General features: G+C 42.4%; 1 protein-coding gene across 1 annotated transcript; it reads left to right on the forward strand.

The window, feature by feature from the left end:
• Positions 1-568: 568 nt before the first annotated feature.
• On the forward strand, positions 569-18,305 carry LOC109642325 (uncharacterized). The gene is made up of 5 exons (XM_020107053.2): positions 569-1,079; positions 1,673-1,992; positions 14,506-14,576; positions 15,590-15,803; positions 16,552-18,305. Exons 2-5 carry the CDS (start codon positions 1,872-1,874, stop codon positions 17,052-17,054), a joined length of 909 nt encoding a protein of 302 aa, XP_019962612.1. The 5' UTR covers positions 569-1,079; positions 1,673-1,871; the 3' UTR covers positions 17,055-18,305.
• Positions 18,306-19,209: the final 904 nt, after the last annotated feature.

Below are 19,209 nucleotides of genomic sequence, written 5' to 3' on the forward strand. Positions count from 1 at the left end.
GGAAGGATTATTTAAGTTAGTGATCAGGGGTCAGGAGGCCAAGTCTGACAGGACTGTTAATATTTCTTGTTGGAAACTCAAGACAATCAAAAACAAAGGGATGGAAATAGGACACAAAGAGACTCACAATTATGACTACTTGCAACACAACTACGAAAAGATGCATCCACAGTTAGATGAAAAAAAAAAAATTCCAGTCTGGATATGTTTCTCCCATAGGGAAGGTGCTTTTACATGTCTGTGTCCAGGGGCACATTGCCTCACAATCCATGCATTGAGTCTGTCCATGCTTTCTCTGTCTGTGTGTGTGGGCAAGTACATGTGGAACATAGTGACACACACTGTGTAAACACTGAAGGACACATGTCACATCTCCTTCTTCCACTGGAGCACTTTTCAAGACACACTCCATGACCGTCCTCTGTGACAATCACTCCCCGCTTTCCTCCCTCCCTCCCTGCCTCCCTCCCTCTCTCCTCCCAGCGCAGGAACAAAAAGACATCTGAGCTATGTGGATGGGGAAGAAAAATCACTGCACTTGTACAGCAGGCCACCTCGCTCCGGTTTCACAGAGTCTCTGACAGGCGGAGCGCGCTGTTTTTACGCACAGCCTCCAGTCCTGCGGGGCATTGTAGACATTGTTTGGTCGCTGTGTAGTAGACTCCTGAGAAGACACCGGAGCGGCTCAGCCTGTGATAACCTGGATACCTGAGTCCAACGTAGGTTTAAAAAGGAAAACAGGAGAAGCGCTCGCTTGGGGACGCGCGGGCTGTCGCTGAGTAAAAGGCGTGACGTATGGACTTGTAATATTTAAGAAAGATATTTTAACCGAGACAGCGGAGTTTTTTTTCCATTGAACTTCGCATTCAAACCAAGTTTAAATCAATTGACGCGTGAAAGAAGAAGAAAACATGAGATGCCCGCGCAGAGACTCTCCATGGACGTCCTCTTGATCCTGTGTCGACCTTGACTTCGCTTTTGAAAGAGACGCCGAACATTTTGTGAGGCATTTCCCGCGGTGTTATTTACTCATTAACTATATGAGCTGTTTGGAGGCAAGACTGAACAGGTTACTGGAGGTAAGGAGAGGAGAGCCATGCCTGAAAAACTGGCTTCATTTCATTGAGATTCATGGTTGGACGTGAGTCAGCAGGGAGACAGCACGAGTATAGCAAATTGAGGACATTCGGTTTTTACTTCTGTCTGTTTGACTGTCCTCCTATGTCTCTCTCCCTCTGTGCCCCTCTCTCTTTCTCTCTTGCTTATACCATGGTGGAGTGTTTGTGTCGCCCCAAACAAACTCCTACATAATTATATTTTATATAGGCTTTACACTGCACGCACCAGTCAGCTGTAAAGTTTATTTTTCCTTGACCTGGATAGCTGTGCCGTTGCAATATAAATAACTAAAAATACGTTTTGGATTATTTCACCTATTCCCAGAGAAAATCTAACTCTATTTAAGATTTTTCTTTTCCTAGAAACAAAACATAAGCAGGAGGTGATTGGTGCGTAAAAAAGAAAATTTGCTTGAGAATAACTGAGAGATGAAAGTGGGGGTATTTCAACTTCAAATCTAACTTTTCACCCTTAAACCTCTGGTAGATGTTGTGACTTTGGCTCACGCGTTAACTGTCTCTACTCACTATCCTGCTCCTCTGCTCTTGTTCAGAGCTGCTGAGACTGGACAGGACACCGGCCAGGGAGAAAGGGATATTTGGCCGCGTAAAAGAGAAAAAGGGGAGAAGGAGGCGCCTCTCGTGCTGAAGCGGACCCGCGCTTATAGATGGATCCTTCGTGTTTGCTTCTGCCTCAGAGGAGTCGTCCTGCTCTGAACACCCGCGACCTACTGTGACAGTGAGGTGTAAAACATGACGCACCGCGGCGGCGTATGGATTTCCACAAATATGGGTTGCCCGCAGCGAGGAAGAAGCGTCTCCCCCCCCCTCCCCGGTGCGCACTTGGAGCGGGGGATTGCGCACAGGACAGCTGGTAAGGCGCAGTTCAGATTACCTCTGTAGTGGTTTTTAAAACAATTTGTCGGTCATTGAGAAGATTTCCTGTCGGCCTGCGCTCTTGTCTCCATGTTTGCTCTGCCAACACTGTTTGATGTTTGATTTCTTTTTTTTTTTTGCTCCAAACCTCCCTGCACGCACCTGCCAACCGCTGCAGGTCCGTCTGACTCAGGTTCACCGTGACCCTGGATCCAGTGGGGTGCTTTAATGTAGTGCTTATTGGGAGAATTTGTGAAATGTAAGCCGGGAGGAGAATGGTGGAGGCGTTTGTTCTCTGCGTTTTTATGAAGTCGAAGTTTTATGATTTATGTTCCCAAGTGTTTACAAGGTGTGAGGAGGTGACACAGAGCGGTGGAAAAATGTAAATCAAATGACTGTGTGTGTGTGGCTGAGGAGGAAACAGTGGCAGCCAGGAAGTCTTCCAGTGTGACCCTCCACTGTGATGGGCTGCAAATCTAAATATCAAAGTGCTGGTCTTACTCAAACACACACACACACACACACACACACACACACACACACACACACACACACACACACACACACACACACACACACACACACACACAGAGCTGTATCCATTTCCCTCCTCTCCAGTGCCTCTGAGCGGATCAGGGTCAGATGAAGTCTTTTAAGCTTCAGGTGTTTTGACGTGCTGGAAGTCAAACATGTTTCTGTTCAGCTTCAGATCAAACTGTGTCGCTCACCTCTGTGACGGTGGAGGCAGTGATGCTGTTTCTTTTCTTCATCACATTCTCACAGTTTCAGCTTGTGGTTGGTTTTGTCCCTAATTGTTCAAATGATCTGGATTTGTCCATTCAGAGATGCAGAAGAAACTATGTGATGCATCACTGACTCATGCATTCAGATATGAACTTTCATACTTACTCACTGACTCAGTGACCCACTGACTCACACAGTCAAGTCCATACAATGTCACCCATGCACATAGATGTGGCTCGACTGGAGGACAGCAGGCCTCGACTGTTTGTAGGAGTTGGGTCTTACTTTGGTGTTTCATCTTTAGCTTTTCTTGTCTGCTCATTGCTTTTCTAAGATGCCTTACATGTCGCACCCCCCCCCACTACATGCCTGTAAAATGTGCAAAAACATGTCGTGAAACAACCTTGTTTTTCTTCGCTCCTGTCTTGTAAAATCTCAGGTTTGTTCTCAGGCTGAACATGAGAGCATCGCTCTCCGCTTCAGGCATCTCACACTCCCCTGTCATGCTGCCATGCCTTTCACTTCCTCCAGTCAAAGGTCGCGGGGTCAGCGGCTCCACCGAGGGTCATGTACTGTGGGCAGGCGCGTTCCCTTCACCAGCAGCCTCCTGTTGTGTGGTCTGGTTTGTTTTAACTGGCATGCGGCTTTACGAGAGCTAGCGTGCCGTTTGTTGGTGTTATGACTTTAACTCTTTCTTGCTGTGTTGCTCCTCAAGCTCACAGACATGCAAGTCAAACACTCGGAAATAAGTTATAATATATACTGATATAATAATTGTCATCACCACTGATTTGTAGAAGCATCCTCATGACTATGTGAGCCACTGGGTCTGCAAACATGCTCTGAAATGGTTTATCCTTCAAATGCAGAGCCGGATATTTAAAAAAAAAAAAATATATATATATATATATATATATGAGTACCTCACCTGGCAACCTCTGGGAATAAATAGTCAAATAGTCAAGATGAAAGACCAGATTCCGTCACTTCTGGAGCTCAGTGAATATTATGAAAGCTTTGAAAAACAACGTTTCGGACTAAATAATAAAGCCTTTATCTTTACACCTCAAAAAGTGGAATATACAATCTGCTCTGAAGGACTAAAACTGTAAAAACCATCATCAAGCAGTGGCAGCTTCAACATTTTTTCTCTTTGCATCGAGTCTTTTCAGATTAATGGAAATCTGTCATAGAAAGATGGATGTGTGCTGTGTGCAGTGAGCGCTGTCTTCAGATGTGTCTCCGCCTCAGTGTGTAACGTTACTCTGCTTGTTTTGTCCCGCCGCTAATGGAGAGAGTGCAGCGAGAGAGAGAGAGAGAGAGAGAGAGAGAGAGAGAGAGAGAGATTGATTATGCAACCTGAAGTGCCACAGGGCAACTTCAATCTGGAAGTGCTTAAAGTACGCAGAGACCCATAGTGATTCCTCCGGGTCAAATTGAAGGAGGCATGATCTGACAGAATGAAGTTTTCAATTTGTTGGATGTGTTCCGTGCTCTTTGTGGCGGTGAACAATCTCGTGTAAATGTGATCCATGCGTTGGGGGAATGATTTCTCTCTGATGTTGAATTGTTTTGTTGTTGTTGTCGAGCACTTTGGCTTCTTCAAGTTCAAACAGCTTAGATTATTCAGAACAAAGCAGCAGTTAATACTGATGAAAAGTAAAGCTAACTCCTGTCCTTATCGCCAAATCTCCCTCCTTAAAACAACTTTTTCTTTTCAAAATACAGAAGAATGTTAACTAGTGTGTGTGTGGGAGCATTTTTGATACAATAAGCTGTATTCTTCTGAAATTAGCAGGTCACGTTCATTAATCATAGCGTCTGAGCGCCGCTTTGAACTATCAGGCCAGGTCATTAAACCCAGCCTGTCTGGGGCGCGAGAGTGGGCGACACGGAAACACTTTGGAGAGCGCTGGTTCACCCAGACACAGGACACACTAATAATGACCAGTGTGTGTTGAGGCGGTCCAGGTATTACTATTATGTTGTGGGGACCTGAATCTGTTTACACAGTCCCATTATGGGAACTTGGGATCAGTCATCTTCATTATTTGGACAAAAAGCGAGTCCCAGTCACGAAAACCATTGCGTTAGCTGTATGTTCGGTTAAGATTAGGTTTAGGTTTAGATTAAGGTTCAGTTTAGGTGAAGGTTTGATTTAGGTTTAGGTTAAAGATTGGCTTAGGTTTAGGTTTAGGTTTAGGTTAGGTTTAGGCAAGTAGTAACCACGGTTAAGGTTCTAAGTCTGTGTGTGTGTGCGTGTGTGTGCGTCTGCGTGTGTGTGTTGGCCACTTTTCACAGTGTTACTCTCAGCCTCAGCGTGGGCTTAATTTGGAGAAATAACAACATGAGATGGGAGCAAGAAAAGGTCATGAGGGTGGAGGTGGGGGTAAGGGAGTGAGAGGGGATTTTAGAGAGTGTGTGTGTGTGGCTTTCTATAAGGTGACGGGTCCTGTGTGTATATGACTGTGTGTGTGTGTTTTCAGTTCCGCAGTTCCAATTCATCCCTCTCCATTCTTTTCTCCTTTGTCCTTCTCGCTGACCCTTTTTAAGCACCGCCGGAAAGTGAAAATCTAGCTCCTTGATCATTGCTCCGACACTGCTGCTAAAATGTGTTCCCATTTAAGGCGAGGCTCACCCAACCGCTCTCTGTGTGGCTTCCTTTTAAAACCAACTTAATCAGGCAGGAATTTATGTTATTAGGATCAGGGACAGTGGGAAGCAGCCTGACTGAGAAACAAAGTGAAGGAGAGCGAGAAGGTGAGGACACAAACGTGTCACTTCATGGAGGCTGCCTTTATCTCAGGGCTCATGGGAAAAACAGGCCTAGAGATGAAGGTGTCCCGACCAATTTACCTGATCAGGTCACAAGATGTGCATAAGTCTGTTGCATTGTGGGATTTGCTACGTGAGAAATTAGTGCCAACAACTAAATTTTCCCGTGACCCTGCACACTTAATCTTGTAGAGGCCTTTGTACAACCTGGAAGTTCCAGCTGATCCTGCAGGAGGTTCACTGTATTTATTTACTGTAGTAGAAACTCTTCTCTCTCCCTGTTATGCATTAACTGAAGCTGATGATGATGATGGTGAGTTAGAGGGTGATTATTCTTGATTACAACTTTGTCTTATTGGCCACCATTCCAGTTTCTAATAATAACCCTGTATTCATCAGTTTAATTGCTCAGACCTGGGAACATGTCAACTTTACTTAGAAGAAGTTCAACAAACACAAGCAGTCACCAACAATCATTTTTAAAGCTGCATTACTTTTTGGCCACCTGGTGGCAGCAGAACAAACTGTACATGTTAAAAAAAAAACTCTGGCCGGTTGTGTTTTTGACATAGACTATACAAAGATGGACGACATGACAGCTCCCCAAAAGTGAAGCCAAAGTGTCTCAATGGCCACCCGCTGGCTGGCTGCTGTAAAGGTCATAACTCCTGCCTCCTCCATGTTAGTGGGTGGGACATGGGCTAAACTAAAAACGTCAACATCAAATATATGAATTTATCGTATTGTGTATCGATGAGACATACTCCATCCCCCAATCACTGCTGCACAGACTCTGACTGAATAGTGGGAGGAATTGGAAACACGTAGTCCATTTTATATACATTATATGGTTTGTGTCCAGTAGCTACATGCTAACTTTTCTTTTGTTTGGAGCTGATCAGGTTGTGTTCAGTGTTGTTTTTTTCCCCTAAAAGCAGCTTTGTTTGAAAATGAGGCTGATGAATTTTGAGATTGAAATAAAACAGTAAGATTTTGAGCCTCAGAACCAAAACAGTACAAATGAGGCATTTCAGAGTTAGGGGATAATTGTTTTTTTTTCCAGAGATTTTGTCACTGGAAAAAAAAACTTTTACATTTCACATAGTCATTCAAACCATGCTTAGCATAACAAATAATTAGTACAACTTTGATCCTATTCTAAAGCTAAATGTAGCATATTTAAAAAAGACAATTAAGGCAATAAACAAGAAAATTATTACCCAGGCTTTTCATCAATCCGAAGTTAACAGAATGATTTGCTGTACACACAGTTTTGCAGTTTATTGATAAATTAGGATCAATGATTTGCATACGCTCAGTTTTGGCTTCACCTATATGGATATGGATTAAATAATCTGGGTTAATTGTTGGGTTGGTAAAACCTGTGTGATTGTTTGTTTTTCTTGTCCCATTGGATTCATTTTAAGTAAAGTCACTGTGTTTCCAGATAGCTGCAGTTAACTCTGTGGGCATAGTTATTGTTGTTTATACCGTAATACATGCAATATCCATTTATTAGTTCACTTTATAAATCTATACAGTTGTGAGCAAATGATTCACTTAGTTTTAGTGGATCATTTTATTATTTTATTTATCTCCCCACTGGCGTCAAAGAACATGCAAATCTAATTATCACATACTGAAGAATTATTTCAGGCTGAGTGAAATATTTTTGTCAGACAGATGAACAGTGATGTAATTAGAGGGAAGCCAGAGATCCTGGCAGAACATTGGCAGCTATTAAAAATCAAATTGACCAAAGACGCAGTCTGGCAAGCAGAAGAACAATTTGATTGGCATCTGTGAAACCTGCAGCCTGGAAGCCTCAAGGGAGAGTCTGAACGTCTGAGCAGCTAAATCAACAGTTCCAGGACAGAGATGGCTCCAGTTATTCCTGTACACATGATATGGTTAGAAACTCCGCTTCACAGTGAGAGTATGTTTCCTCTTGTGGAGTCAGGTGGCTCCGGTGGTTAAGATGATGACAGCAGCTCTTTATTCTTCTCTGTCTGTCGTAATAATGCCATCAGGGCTGCAGGTCGGGGTTAATGTGCTGGTCCTGGATGACACTTTTACGTCCCGTGGAAATGTGCATTTTGCCGTGCTGGTTGTGACCCGCTGATCCCACCACTTTGATGACCTGCACTAACTCTCTGCAGCACCTCTGGCAATTTGAACCCGCACGTGTGACGTTGTTAATCCAGAACTGTTACTCTTCAAACAGAGCTCCATGCTGAAAGTGCTTCGTTTATCCCACTAAAGTACCATTAGACACGTTCCTGTGCAGTTCTTCTCTTTGGTGTGGAGAGAAAGCTGCAGGGCCAGTGAGGTAAATCACTAATCACTCAGGTTTGTCATCAACAAACCAATAAGTTTTTCCTCTAATAGGTTCTGTTAATACAGTCCAGGTTGTACTGTCTGACGCTACAGGCAATGCTTTAAAGAGGTACTGTTCTCTGTGAGAGTTAACCCTGCACACGCTGATGATCAGAAAAATAATCAGCTTTATATTCAACATGTATCTTAAAGCTGCATCTATCACTTCTCTTTACAAAATCATTGACATATCATCATGTAATCAAGTTGATTTTAAGATAACATGTTAGCAAACAGTTGATGAACACAAGTTGAATATTTCCTCTCCTTTTTGCTCTGTTTTTGGTCTTCACTTTTTTGGAGGGAAGTATTTGGCTCCTTTGTTGCTAAGTAATCCAATATATTCAATAGGCACTTAAATTTGCTGAGGGAGTTTTGTACGGTGTGTTTAATTGAGCAAACACTTGATGAAGAACTCTCCCTATTCTAACAATTAACTAGACAGAGACGCGTCTAATAGTTTTATGCAGGATTTTGTATTTTGTGCATGATTTTTCTTTGGACATTTATTATCTACTATGACATGTTTATTATCTCTTTATCAGAAGCAATATATTGATCTTATACCTGATTAACTAATGTGATGACTATTGGTTTTCTGTGGTCGATCAATCGACTATTTGTCTCAGTGAGTATCACCTGTCTCTGTCGTCCTGGTGGTGGAGGTTACGCTGCCTGGCCCTGCAGCTCATGTTATTCCGTCACACTGCTCCTGACTGATGAGTCCTCTAAGAACACCATATTTTATTGTCTCTCTGATACTGCAGTCTGATACTGGCCTGAAAGAATCTCAGACACCTACAGGCTCACATGTTGTCAGTAGCTGAATAAAACCTTCTGGTGGCTGAGGTCATACAAATTCACTCATCTCCTCACCATCCTCCTCCAGGCTCTGTGTTGTCTTCACTTCTGATTACCCCAGTGTGTGCATGTGTTTATACACGTGTGTGTGTGTGTGTGTGTGTGTGTGTGTGTGTGTGTGTGTGTGTGTTTGTATTTGCATGTGTGTGTATTTGACAAAGGCTCTATACCTCTGTGATTTTGTGGCAGAGAGAGGTAAATCAGACTTCAGAGCAGCAGAAAGAACGACTGTGTGCTCCAGTGCACATATGTGTGTACTTTCTGGGGGGTTAAATTGAGGGGTTGGGGGGGCTACCTACCTATCTGAACTGAGGCATGGGACCTGCTATCTGTTTCTCATTTTCGGCGGCGCTCTGTGGTTTTCCAGCAGTGACAGGCCTCAGAGTGGAAACTGGCACTAACGAGCAATTACATCCTGCCTGCCTGCCAGGGATTATGGGATTACAGGCTGACCGGGCTTCAGTCTGCTCTCCCTCTCTCTCTCTCTCTCTCTCTCTCTCTCACTCTCTCTCTCTCTGTCTACATTCTCCCTCTCTTCCCTGTGCTCACCTTGTCTCTGCTTTCAGACCCCCCCCCCCATTCAGTCGCTCAATTATCTTTTTCTCGTTTGTAACCCATTCTCTAGTTTTTAATTCTCTGTAACGCTTATCATGTGATTCTTTCACATCTCATTCCCTCCACCGCTCCTCCTCTGGCCGTTTTTTCCTTTGACTTTGCGGCTGCCCCACCTAGTTAAGACGTTAACTGCTGAAGAGTGAAATTGGTTTAGTGGAAAAGGGGAGGATAGCTGGTTTAGAGGAAGAGACGTTTATGAAACATGAAAAGAAGCATGATGAAAATGAGAGGAAGAGGCAGAGGCAAGTAAAAAGTGACTCCATGACATCATGTACATTTTTTAAAAGGTTGAATCTTTTATTTGTAGGCTGAACAAAATTCTAACTCACTTTGAAAATTTCAATTAAATTGTTTGAACACCAAATTAGTTTTTTCAATGTGACGTTAACAATTTATATCAATTGTGACGAATGTGTGAAAAAAATGAAATTTATGTGTGTAGCCAATTGAAGTAATTTTTTAAGTTGCTCCAACAATTTTCTTTTTTCAGTTTATAGCTCCAGATCACATATTCATCCCTTTTTCAGACTGTAGATTCAGATTAAAAACAGTCGTCCAGTCAGAATGTGAGCACTCTGTGTTACACCCTGAAGCCCCTCCACTGACATAATGAAAAGAAATTAAACTCTGTCAACGCCACAAGCAAGATTAAAGCAAAGTTACAAAACCCGTTTTCACACCTCTCTGGATGAATATATGCAGAGCTCTGGGGCACATGCATGTACAGCAGATATCATCAGCATGCTTTGTTTTTTGTGGGACCTCCGCCGATCTCTCAGTGTCTGGTAGTGATCAGACGGCTCTCCTGGTGTCCTGCCTCTCTCCCCTGCTTCTCCCCTTACACCGCAGGTGTCTTTTATTGAGCCAGCCGTGATTTACTGTACTCCAGGTTTCCTCCCTGCTGCTGCAATCAGGCACTATGTTAGTGACAGGTTAAAGCTCCAGGTCAGAACATTTCACGCACGCGCTTACAGCAGAGAGCAGAGTGCGTCTCTAATAGGTGGTCATTATCAGAGAGGTTTGGCTTTTAGAGGGAGGCGAAACAACAGGAGTTTTTTTTTTTTTACATGTTGAGAGGTTTATGGAGGCTCTGCGGGCACAGCTCAGGTCTGAGGGTGTAATAGTATACAGTGGGCGCAGAGATCACTAATCAGAAACACATTCATGTTGCCATGGCTCTTTTTTGTGTCTCCTTTAGAAATATAACAATAATAGTAATAATAAGGTCTTTCAAAGTAATACAGAGGGAATTACTGTATTATCTATGTGGCCTTACAAAGCCAGGGAGGTGCAACTATGTTGACGTTAAGAGTTTGAGAGTAAAGTTTGAAGACTCGAATGGATGGATAGATGGATGGATGGATGGATGGATGGATGGATGTACAGTTATCTACAATGTTCTTACTTTTGTCCATTCAAACTAACTGAGCCCATTGAACAAATAATCTTTTATGAAATACTTAAAACAGTGAATCAAATGTATCTTAACCACATGAAGTCAAGTGGAATGTAAATTCTAGATTAATTAGCAACAGGACTATTTATTTAGTTTATGAATAGATTCATGTGGATTAAAAAACTCAATGATTGAGATGTAGAAGTTGTAGCTTCAGAATGTATTTTTAATAATGGGAAATTTGACCAAATATATATTCACTGTGTTCTGGCTTCATGACAGTAAAATAATGATGTTAATGTCATATTTTCATTGTGAAATACAATAATGAATAAAAACTCTTATAATGTCCCTGCTTCTGGGCACAAGCCTGTTCAATGCATGTTATAGTCAGTGAACTGACTTTGGTAGTGGCAGCCTCTGTTTCTATACCTCAGACATATTAGCAAATGTTTATACAACCAGCAAGCAAATAACATCAACATTGATTTGGAGTGTTTCTTTACGCCCAATTAATGCAAGTCCAATATTCACTTTCCTTTTAGCTCTGTAATTGGTCCTCACCCTACCCTTCTTCAAACAGTATTTGGTAAAGCAGCAGCAGCAGCAGCAGCAGCAGAAGAATAAGCTGCTGGAAATAGTAGTTGACTCTGGCTCTATGGGCTGAAACTGCTTCAGGAGGGCTTACTCACTTAGCTGAATGTGAACAACTGGAGTGCAGAGGACCAGGTGATGAGACCTCTGCTTCTCCCTGCTGCAGACGTGCAGCCTGATGGACAAATCAAAGGCTTTAATCAGCCAAACAAGGAAGAATCTCATGCCTTGCCTTTCCAAACATGCATAGAAATGTGCACGTATGCAGCGTTGGATCTGAAACTGTACACACACACACACACACACACACACCATCGGTGAGCATGTCTGGTGCTCCTCAGGACCAGTGTCCCCCTCCCTCCTGTAATCCTCTCTCCACACTTCGGCTCCCCAAAGCACCTCATCCCTGAAAAGGCTGCAGGCGTTGGGCTGTAAACGGCTCCAGAGTACCGAGGTGAAATAACCCAGCAGACGGGCCTATATGTAGACTCCCGGCTCGCTAATCTAAGTGGGGCTAAACACTCCCAGCTGTGGCATTAGTGACTCAGAATGGCACCTCTCCTGAGAGCCGGCGAGGATCTGTAACCCTGCGTTCCACCTCACACCAGGTCTTAAATCAGCTCTGAGACAGAGGGAGCGGAGGAGTCAGCACAGTTTGGTTTTAGGTTGCAGTGGTGGCGTGCACTCTGTCTGTCTGTCTGAATTATGCTCAGTCTGTCTCTCCATGTCCTCTTGTTCCCTCTCCCACCCCACTGTGTCTGAAGCCTCCCCCCTCGACTGTATCACCACAGCTGGAACATGCAGTATTGCATAAATGAAATAAAAAGGTCTTATCGTGACCTGTGATCCTGAACTTTTTGTCAGTCTTCCATCTCGCAGCGCAGACAGAGTTGCTTTGACTGTTAAATAAACATGGTGCGCTACATATCGGTGAGATCTACGAACAGCACATGCTCAAAGTCATCGCTATGTGCGCTCTGCATCGCTGTAGTTCACTGCTGAGGTTATACAAAGCTTCTTAGAGATGGCAGATGTGGTTTCAAAGATGCTGGAGGTATCAAACGGTTGTTCCCCCTGACTTACCTTTGACTTTTACAAGAGAGAAAAGTAAAGGGGGGAATTCAAAAGGGCAGAAAAAGACAGAACACAACCCATAAAGTTAAAGTTGCAACAGAAACACAAGAGGAAAGTGGTATTTGTGGACTAATTTGGCTAAAGTGAGACTTTGCAGGAGGCTGCTCCAAAGTAACAACAGTTTTAGACTTTAACTATTGAACCATCAGAAATCCCCTCTCTCCTTCACATTTGCTGATTGTAACCTTTCAAGTTTGGGGTATTGCTGCTTCAAGTCATTTGAAATGTAGCATATGTATTTAAATAAAATTTAGAATGATGACAATCTAAATGAATGAATGTAACATACACTATAGACAAGACATAATTAAATGGCTCAGAAAGCATTTTTGAACACCTAAAAATTCATGTCGATGTGGCAACTGTCGCCACTGCAGAGGATTCTGTGATATGATCAACATCTCCAGAACAAATGCTAATGAGCCGTGACGCCGTTTTTTCAACTGCTGTTTCTTCAACTGCTGTTTCTTCAACTGCTGTTTCCAAGATAAACAATTAGCTGTCATTCTTACTTTTAAGAGTAGAACAGAGCCAGTAATTTGAAGATGATATACTGAGGCCCAGAGAAATTCATTTCTCGATAACCACAGGGGTTGGTCCAAAGAAAAAATATTTATTTATAAATATTTATGCAAATTTTTCAAGAAATTATTTGCTTTGTTCAAGTGAATTTCTTCTATGATAGATGTTTACATTCTTTACAGCCAAAGTTTCATTTGGCTCTGCACCAATAGACACTGTCATAGATATCAGTCCTTTTTATGTCTAATTATTTTCAAGATTCATGAACAATTCTCTGAGAAATCAGAGAAAATGTTAAAAAACAAATTGTGGATCCACCCTCTGATTCAGATCCACACCAGAATTGAATAGGTTCTTTCCAGACCTATACCACATCCTTCCACCAAGTGTTGTTATATTCCATCCAGTACTTTTTTGTGTAGTCAAAACAATCAAGAGAGTACAGGTTAGATTATAGGATAAATAGGGGATAGGATCAATATAAGGGTACAAATAGGATATATATTTATATTCCAAGCCATTCCAAATGATATGCCTATAAGTACAATAGAAGAGTTTAAGGTAACTGGAATCATTCCCCTTCATTGTAATGGCTGTAAAGAGAATCTTTCCAAATGTTACTTCAATGTAACACATTTTTCAGTACAACAATTGTCTGTTAAGTATAAAAACGTTTAAATTATTTTTCTGTATCTTCAGCCACAGAAGCATAGCTTTGTGCATGTCCTTGTCGTTCTATTGGTTGGTTGTTTCACAACTTTATTCTACACTGAAATATCTCAACCACTTTTCATTGAAATGTTCATAGTTCCCAGAGGATGACTTGATGACGGTTCATTACACTGAGCACCATGTTTTTGACGCTCAACCCTTTACCTAATCTCACATTTACAGAGTCACAAAGGAACCTGATGACTTCACGTTATGGGCTCTCTGCAGCCGGCACAATCCTGCACCCTGCACGTACTATATATAAACATCTGCATCCATGACACTTCTTATCACCTGTCCTGCAGCTCTGTGGTTTTTGTCTGGGACCTCCGCGAAGTGCTCCCGCTATGCCTGGTTGCCCCTGCTTGTACGTGGGCCACTGGAATAACCTTGAAGAATGCCTTTGTCAAGTCTATTGCAGACGCTGGCTTTTGTTGTTGGACTGTGGCTGTTTGCATGGTCTTTTGAGTCGACAAGCCACCACCGGCCACACTAGCTGGCAGAAAACACTGGTCTTTTACTGGAGCAGCAACAAACACCGTCCTCGGGCATAGAAGACGTGATTTATGTGACTCAGGGGCCCACAGCACTGTTTTTTTGTTTTTGTTTTACAGTATCTGGACAATTGTGAATGTATAGACTTCATATCGCCCGCATGTTGCGCCTTTTAGTTTATGTTAGTCTTTTCAAAGGGAGTTCTGGGAGGAGGAAAGTTGGCACAGTGAAGGCTTGTTCTTGGTCTAACATTCCTCTCTCACTTATTCTCTCTCTCTCTCTCTCCAGGTGGGAGCAGATGCAGGGCTCGGAAGAAGGATAGACAGGAGGTTACCTCTGTAATGTCAGCAAAGGCCAAGGTTTGTCAGAAACACACGTTGATGCCAAAAGAGCTCCATGAAACTCTCCTCTTCCTCTGCATTTTTCTTCCTCTTATCTTCTGTTGCTTCTTCTACTCTCTATCCATCTTTTTATCACTCTTCTTAATTGCCATCCATTTATATGAAATCACAATCTCTGCAAATAACCACCAGCCGGCTCATTTTTCATTTCCACTGTACAGACCTCTATAAACCAGGGGGTGAGTTATGTGTGTGTGTGAATAGTTAATGAAACCCATCCCCACAAGGCTCAGACTTGAGCTTTCCATAAAACCATGTCAGCACTGATACTTTCATCGCTAGATTATAAGCCAATGGACAGAAAGCAGAGTTATTGAATGAAGTATTGCTGAAATGGAAGTGAGATCACTTTTGATGAAATAGGCCTGAGAAAGATATTTTAAAGAGATACATGTTTTTTTTAATGTTTTTTTTAAAAAGTGTTATCTCATCGTCTTTATCTATAAAGCACTTTGCCAAATAAGTTATTTTGTTATCACAACTGCTACTATTTTAAATTGCATATTGTACCTATAATACAGATTATCAACACAAATCTAGGAATAGTATTTTTGGGATTTGTGTGTATTCGTTTGTGTATTTGGAGTGTTAGGTGAGAAGCTTGATACCACTGTCGTGTCTGTCTGCTAAATATGATGCTACAGATGCAGCTTGTTAGCTTAGTTTAGCATAAACACTGGACATAGGAAAAAACTGTTAATAACCTTTGTTAGAAAAAGAAAACTATACAATGTGATCTTTATCCACTCAACATTTAATCTTAATACATTACAAAACGGTAGTCGCCAATGTTGCTCCGCCCACAAACATTTGGCCAAAAATGTAGACATCATTGGTGCAGCTCTGTTTTCTATGAAATAATCTTTTTTCTTTAAGAATCCCTGGCTTATTCCCTCCTTTATTCATTTATTACGCCAACATTAACAGAGAAGAAAGTCCGATTAATGACCCCTCTTATCTGTATCCTGCAGGTGCTGCTCTGGGTGCTCCTCTCTCTGCTGCCTCTAGTGGAAGGAGCTCATATGAACGCTGGTGCTGCCGGTGTGGCATCGGACTCGGGCCGCGCTGTGGGGCTGCTGGGAGGGCAGGAGGAGCGAGAGCTTCCTGTGACGTTACCAGAGGTCTTAGAGGATGAGGAGCAGGAAGATGACAGTGACCCTTACTCAACTTGGCACGCTCTTTATGGTACTGAAGCTCTTATGAAGGAGACATTTACAGCACGTCTGCCTCACTGCAGTATTAGCATGTGGCTGGAGATCTGCTCTATGTCTCAGTCATCTAAATATATGTGAGTTAAAAGGTGACCAGTTATTCTAGCTTTAAAGGGATGTGTTTGAGTCCATGAAACACTTTTGGAGTTTCAGGGGTAAACATTTCAAACTGGAAAAAAACAACTGAAAAGAAAAATGCCTCCATACTCTCCTGTGGTGTCATCCAAGTGTCCGTAAGCCCAGAAATGCAAGTTTGACTCGAAACCCATCATTTACACCAAGTTTTTAAGTCTAAATCTCCTCTGATACTCTGGAGCCGGGTTCACATTCGCACGCACGCACCGCACACAGTGCCCACTCCAAGGACGTGCAGGAGGTCAGCAAATGCATCATTACTTCCGGTAGCATGGTGCCATTTCACGCTGAATATAAATGAAGGGGCTTTTGGACACTTCGCTGACACCACAGGTGCAGTATGGAGGCATGTTATGTTCTGAAGAAGTGCTCCCCAGTTACTTCAATTGTATTGGATTTAGCTGCAACAGTGTTTACCCCTGAAACTCCAGGGACTCAAACACTTCACCCACCCCTCCATCAGCACAGTGGTGAGGAGATAATGACTTAAGCTAAAGTGCAGGAAAATGTCATTGTTTGTAATTACTTTGAATAAATGCTTTCATGCCAACTCTCTGTTTAACACTTCTATTTCCTGTCTGCTTCAGACCCATTTGTAATAGATGAAGTGGATGACCATCCCAGTAGTCGCTGGGCAGGGCGTTCTCCACGCTCCTCTGACCCCACAGAGCCTCAACCCAAAGGATCACAGAAGAAAAAGAAGAAAAGGAAGAGGAAAGACAAGGAGGAAGTGGAAGAGACGGGGAAAAGAGATAAAAAGGGTAGAGGTAAAAACAGGCGGCCAAAGCAGAGCAGCAGGGACTGCCGGGTGGAGAAGAGAGAGATGAAGGTTCGGGACCTGGGCCTGGGGTTTGACTCGGATGAGATTGTCCTCTTTAAGTTCTGTGTGGGCTCCTGTCAGTCCTCAAGAACAAATTACGACCTGGCGCTGAAGGCACTGCTGGAAAATGGGTCGCTGCCCCGGCGCAAAGTCAGCAGCCACCCCTGCTGCCGGCCCGACCGGTACGAGTCGGTTTCCTTCATGGACGCCCAGACCACATGGAGGACCATCCAGTCTTTATCTGCTGCCAGCTGCATGTGTATGGGCTGAAAATACAAACAAGGGAGAGGGTCCTTAGAGCCGGTGTCATCAGTCCTGACGGGAGAGGTGTCGAGAAGCAAGTCCTGGGTATAAGGAGGAGGCAAGAGGGGGTGCTGTCATATTCACAGAGCAGAGGAAATACCGATGGCCGCTCTATGGCTTCCTGTGGTGCATTTCCAGATGAGGATGAGGAGGAGTGGGTGCAGCTGCATGATAGAGGGCGAAGGTCAAAATCAGAGATTGAGGGGGAGGTCAGCAGAGAATCACAGGCTGGATTTACAGTCGTCTCATCAAAGAATAAATTGTAACTGGTTACAGCAGGATACAGCAGAGCAGTCATTACTCACAGAGGAGACTTTTTATGTGAACATGTTTTGATGTAACATGGGCGAGACAAAGCTCAAGAGATACAGAGGAAAGACGCAGTTAAAGGACTGACACTGTGTTTATAGACTGAAAAGACTGATATGATGTTCACTATTACTCACAGTGATGCCAGAAGTTCAATACCCCCCCCCCAACACACACAGACGGGGACATTACATTGTGCCGTTTCTATGTTCAGGTGAACTCAGCCAAATGGATGCCATGCATCTTCATGTATTACTGTATAAAAGTAAAATATATTTATTTCTGATAAATTATTTATTTATTATAGCTTCATATGAGAGCTGTTTTTATGAACTCTATATTGTAGATAAATATCTATTTATTGCCTCAGATTTTCATGTTGACAGTTACTTTTGCTCACAGACAGTACGTACATATCTGTTAAAGATGCTGATTTTCACATTTGTTAAACACCGCTCGAGCCCGAGCTGAATAGCAGATTCTAGATTCTAATGATTGGATACACTTTTCGGGGATTTATCGATGGATTAAATAAAACAAAGTATACAAAAGTGCAGATATTATCTAATATGGCACTTCAGTAACAAATTGACCTACATTGAAACGATGTGGTAAACTCAAGAAATATTTTTCCTCGAGACCATCTCACATACTTGGGAGCAGATCTCAGGTTTTGTGGTTACTTCTGGATAATAACAGTTTTTCCCACAGATAAACTGAAACGAAAATCAGCTTTACATCTAGAATGTATGTACAGCAAACAAGTAAAACATTTATACTACAGTACCTCAACGTTTCTCATTTTAAAGTTGTGTCGCATTATTATTATTATTATTATTATTATTATTATTATCACATGAAGTTTCCTTTATTTTTGTATGGCATTATCCTCCAAGGGAATAAAGTTTTTTAAATATACATATTGTTATCGCTGCTACTTTACCCATTGCAGATTCAAAGTGTTTTCTCCGTCTCCAACTGACCTCCACAATGACTTATGTGGTATCAACAGCTCTACTTTTTCTTTTCCCCGTTCAACTCACCTGAGACATTTAGTGTTGTAGCGCCACCTTTTGGCGTAAATAATAAGTAATATGTGCTCCTGTGGTCACCAGTTTGAAGTGAAGGAAGTGTGGCTCTCCTGCCACCTGTCTGTCAAAACTGATTAAAAACAGGTCATTGGTCTATAACCGACAGAGCAGGTACAATGTCTTTAGTGTCACTTTATTCTCTGCACAGACCCACCAACAAATCCAGTAAACACCTAAACACCACCGGTTAAACCAACAATAAATATATGTGTTTTTATGTTCTTTGTTTTTAATGATATGGTTACTTTGGCTGTTTACAAGTCCACATATCAAAACATTATATGGAAATGTGCAATATAAAAAAATGGACATGGTTCAGGAGGTCTACATTCAGTTTTCCCTGCATCATGCAACACTGTCGAATGGCACAGAGCAAATTAGCAGCATGTAAAAAAAAAAAAATTGAGATCCAGGGTAAGGACAACACATCAGGAATAAACCGTGCCGTTCTCCAAATGGCACATATGAATTCATACAGCGTATCCAACTCTTAATAGAGTCACACATTTGTACCCACGGGGTATGATGATAATACTTAACATACATTTCCATGGTTGGAAATGGTCACCACAGGCTTCATCTAATGCTGACCGTGGACTTTCAGTAGAAGTTAGAAATCAGATCTTTCTACAACTACCAGAGATACTGTGCAACTTTTGATATCTACTAAGTTTACTGTGAACGTAATGATTCAAGTTAAGTTGAGGCTGAATCCAGCAGTT

Source organism: Paralichthys olivaceus, chromosome 16 (genome assembly GCF_024713975.1).
Source record: "Paralichthys olivaceus isolate ysfri-2021 chromosome 16, ASM2471397v2, whole genome shotgun sequence".
NCBI lineage: Eukaryota > Metazoa > Chordata > Actinopteri > Pleuronectiformes > Paralichthyidae > Paralichthys > Paralichthys olivaceus.

Excerpts from the sequence above, each read along its gene's own strand:
- LOC109642325 (XM_020107053.2), top strand. The coding sequence starts at position 1,872 with ATGACGCACCGCGGCGGCGTATGGATTTCCACAAATATGGGTTGCCCG. Across the intron at positions 14,577-15,589 it reads TAATGTCAGCAAAGGCCAAG|GTGCTGCTCTGGGTGCTCCT; the intron begins GTTTGTCAGAAA and ends TGTATCCTGCAG. Across the intron at positions 15,804-16,551 it reads AACTTGGCACGCTCTTTATG|ACCCATTTGTAATAGATGAA; the intron begins GTACTGAAGCTC and ends TGTCTGCTTCAG.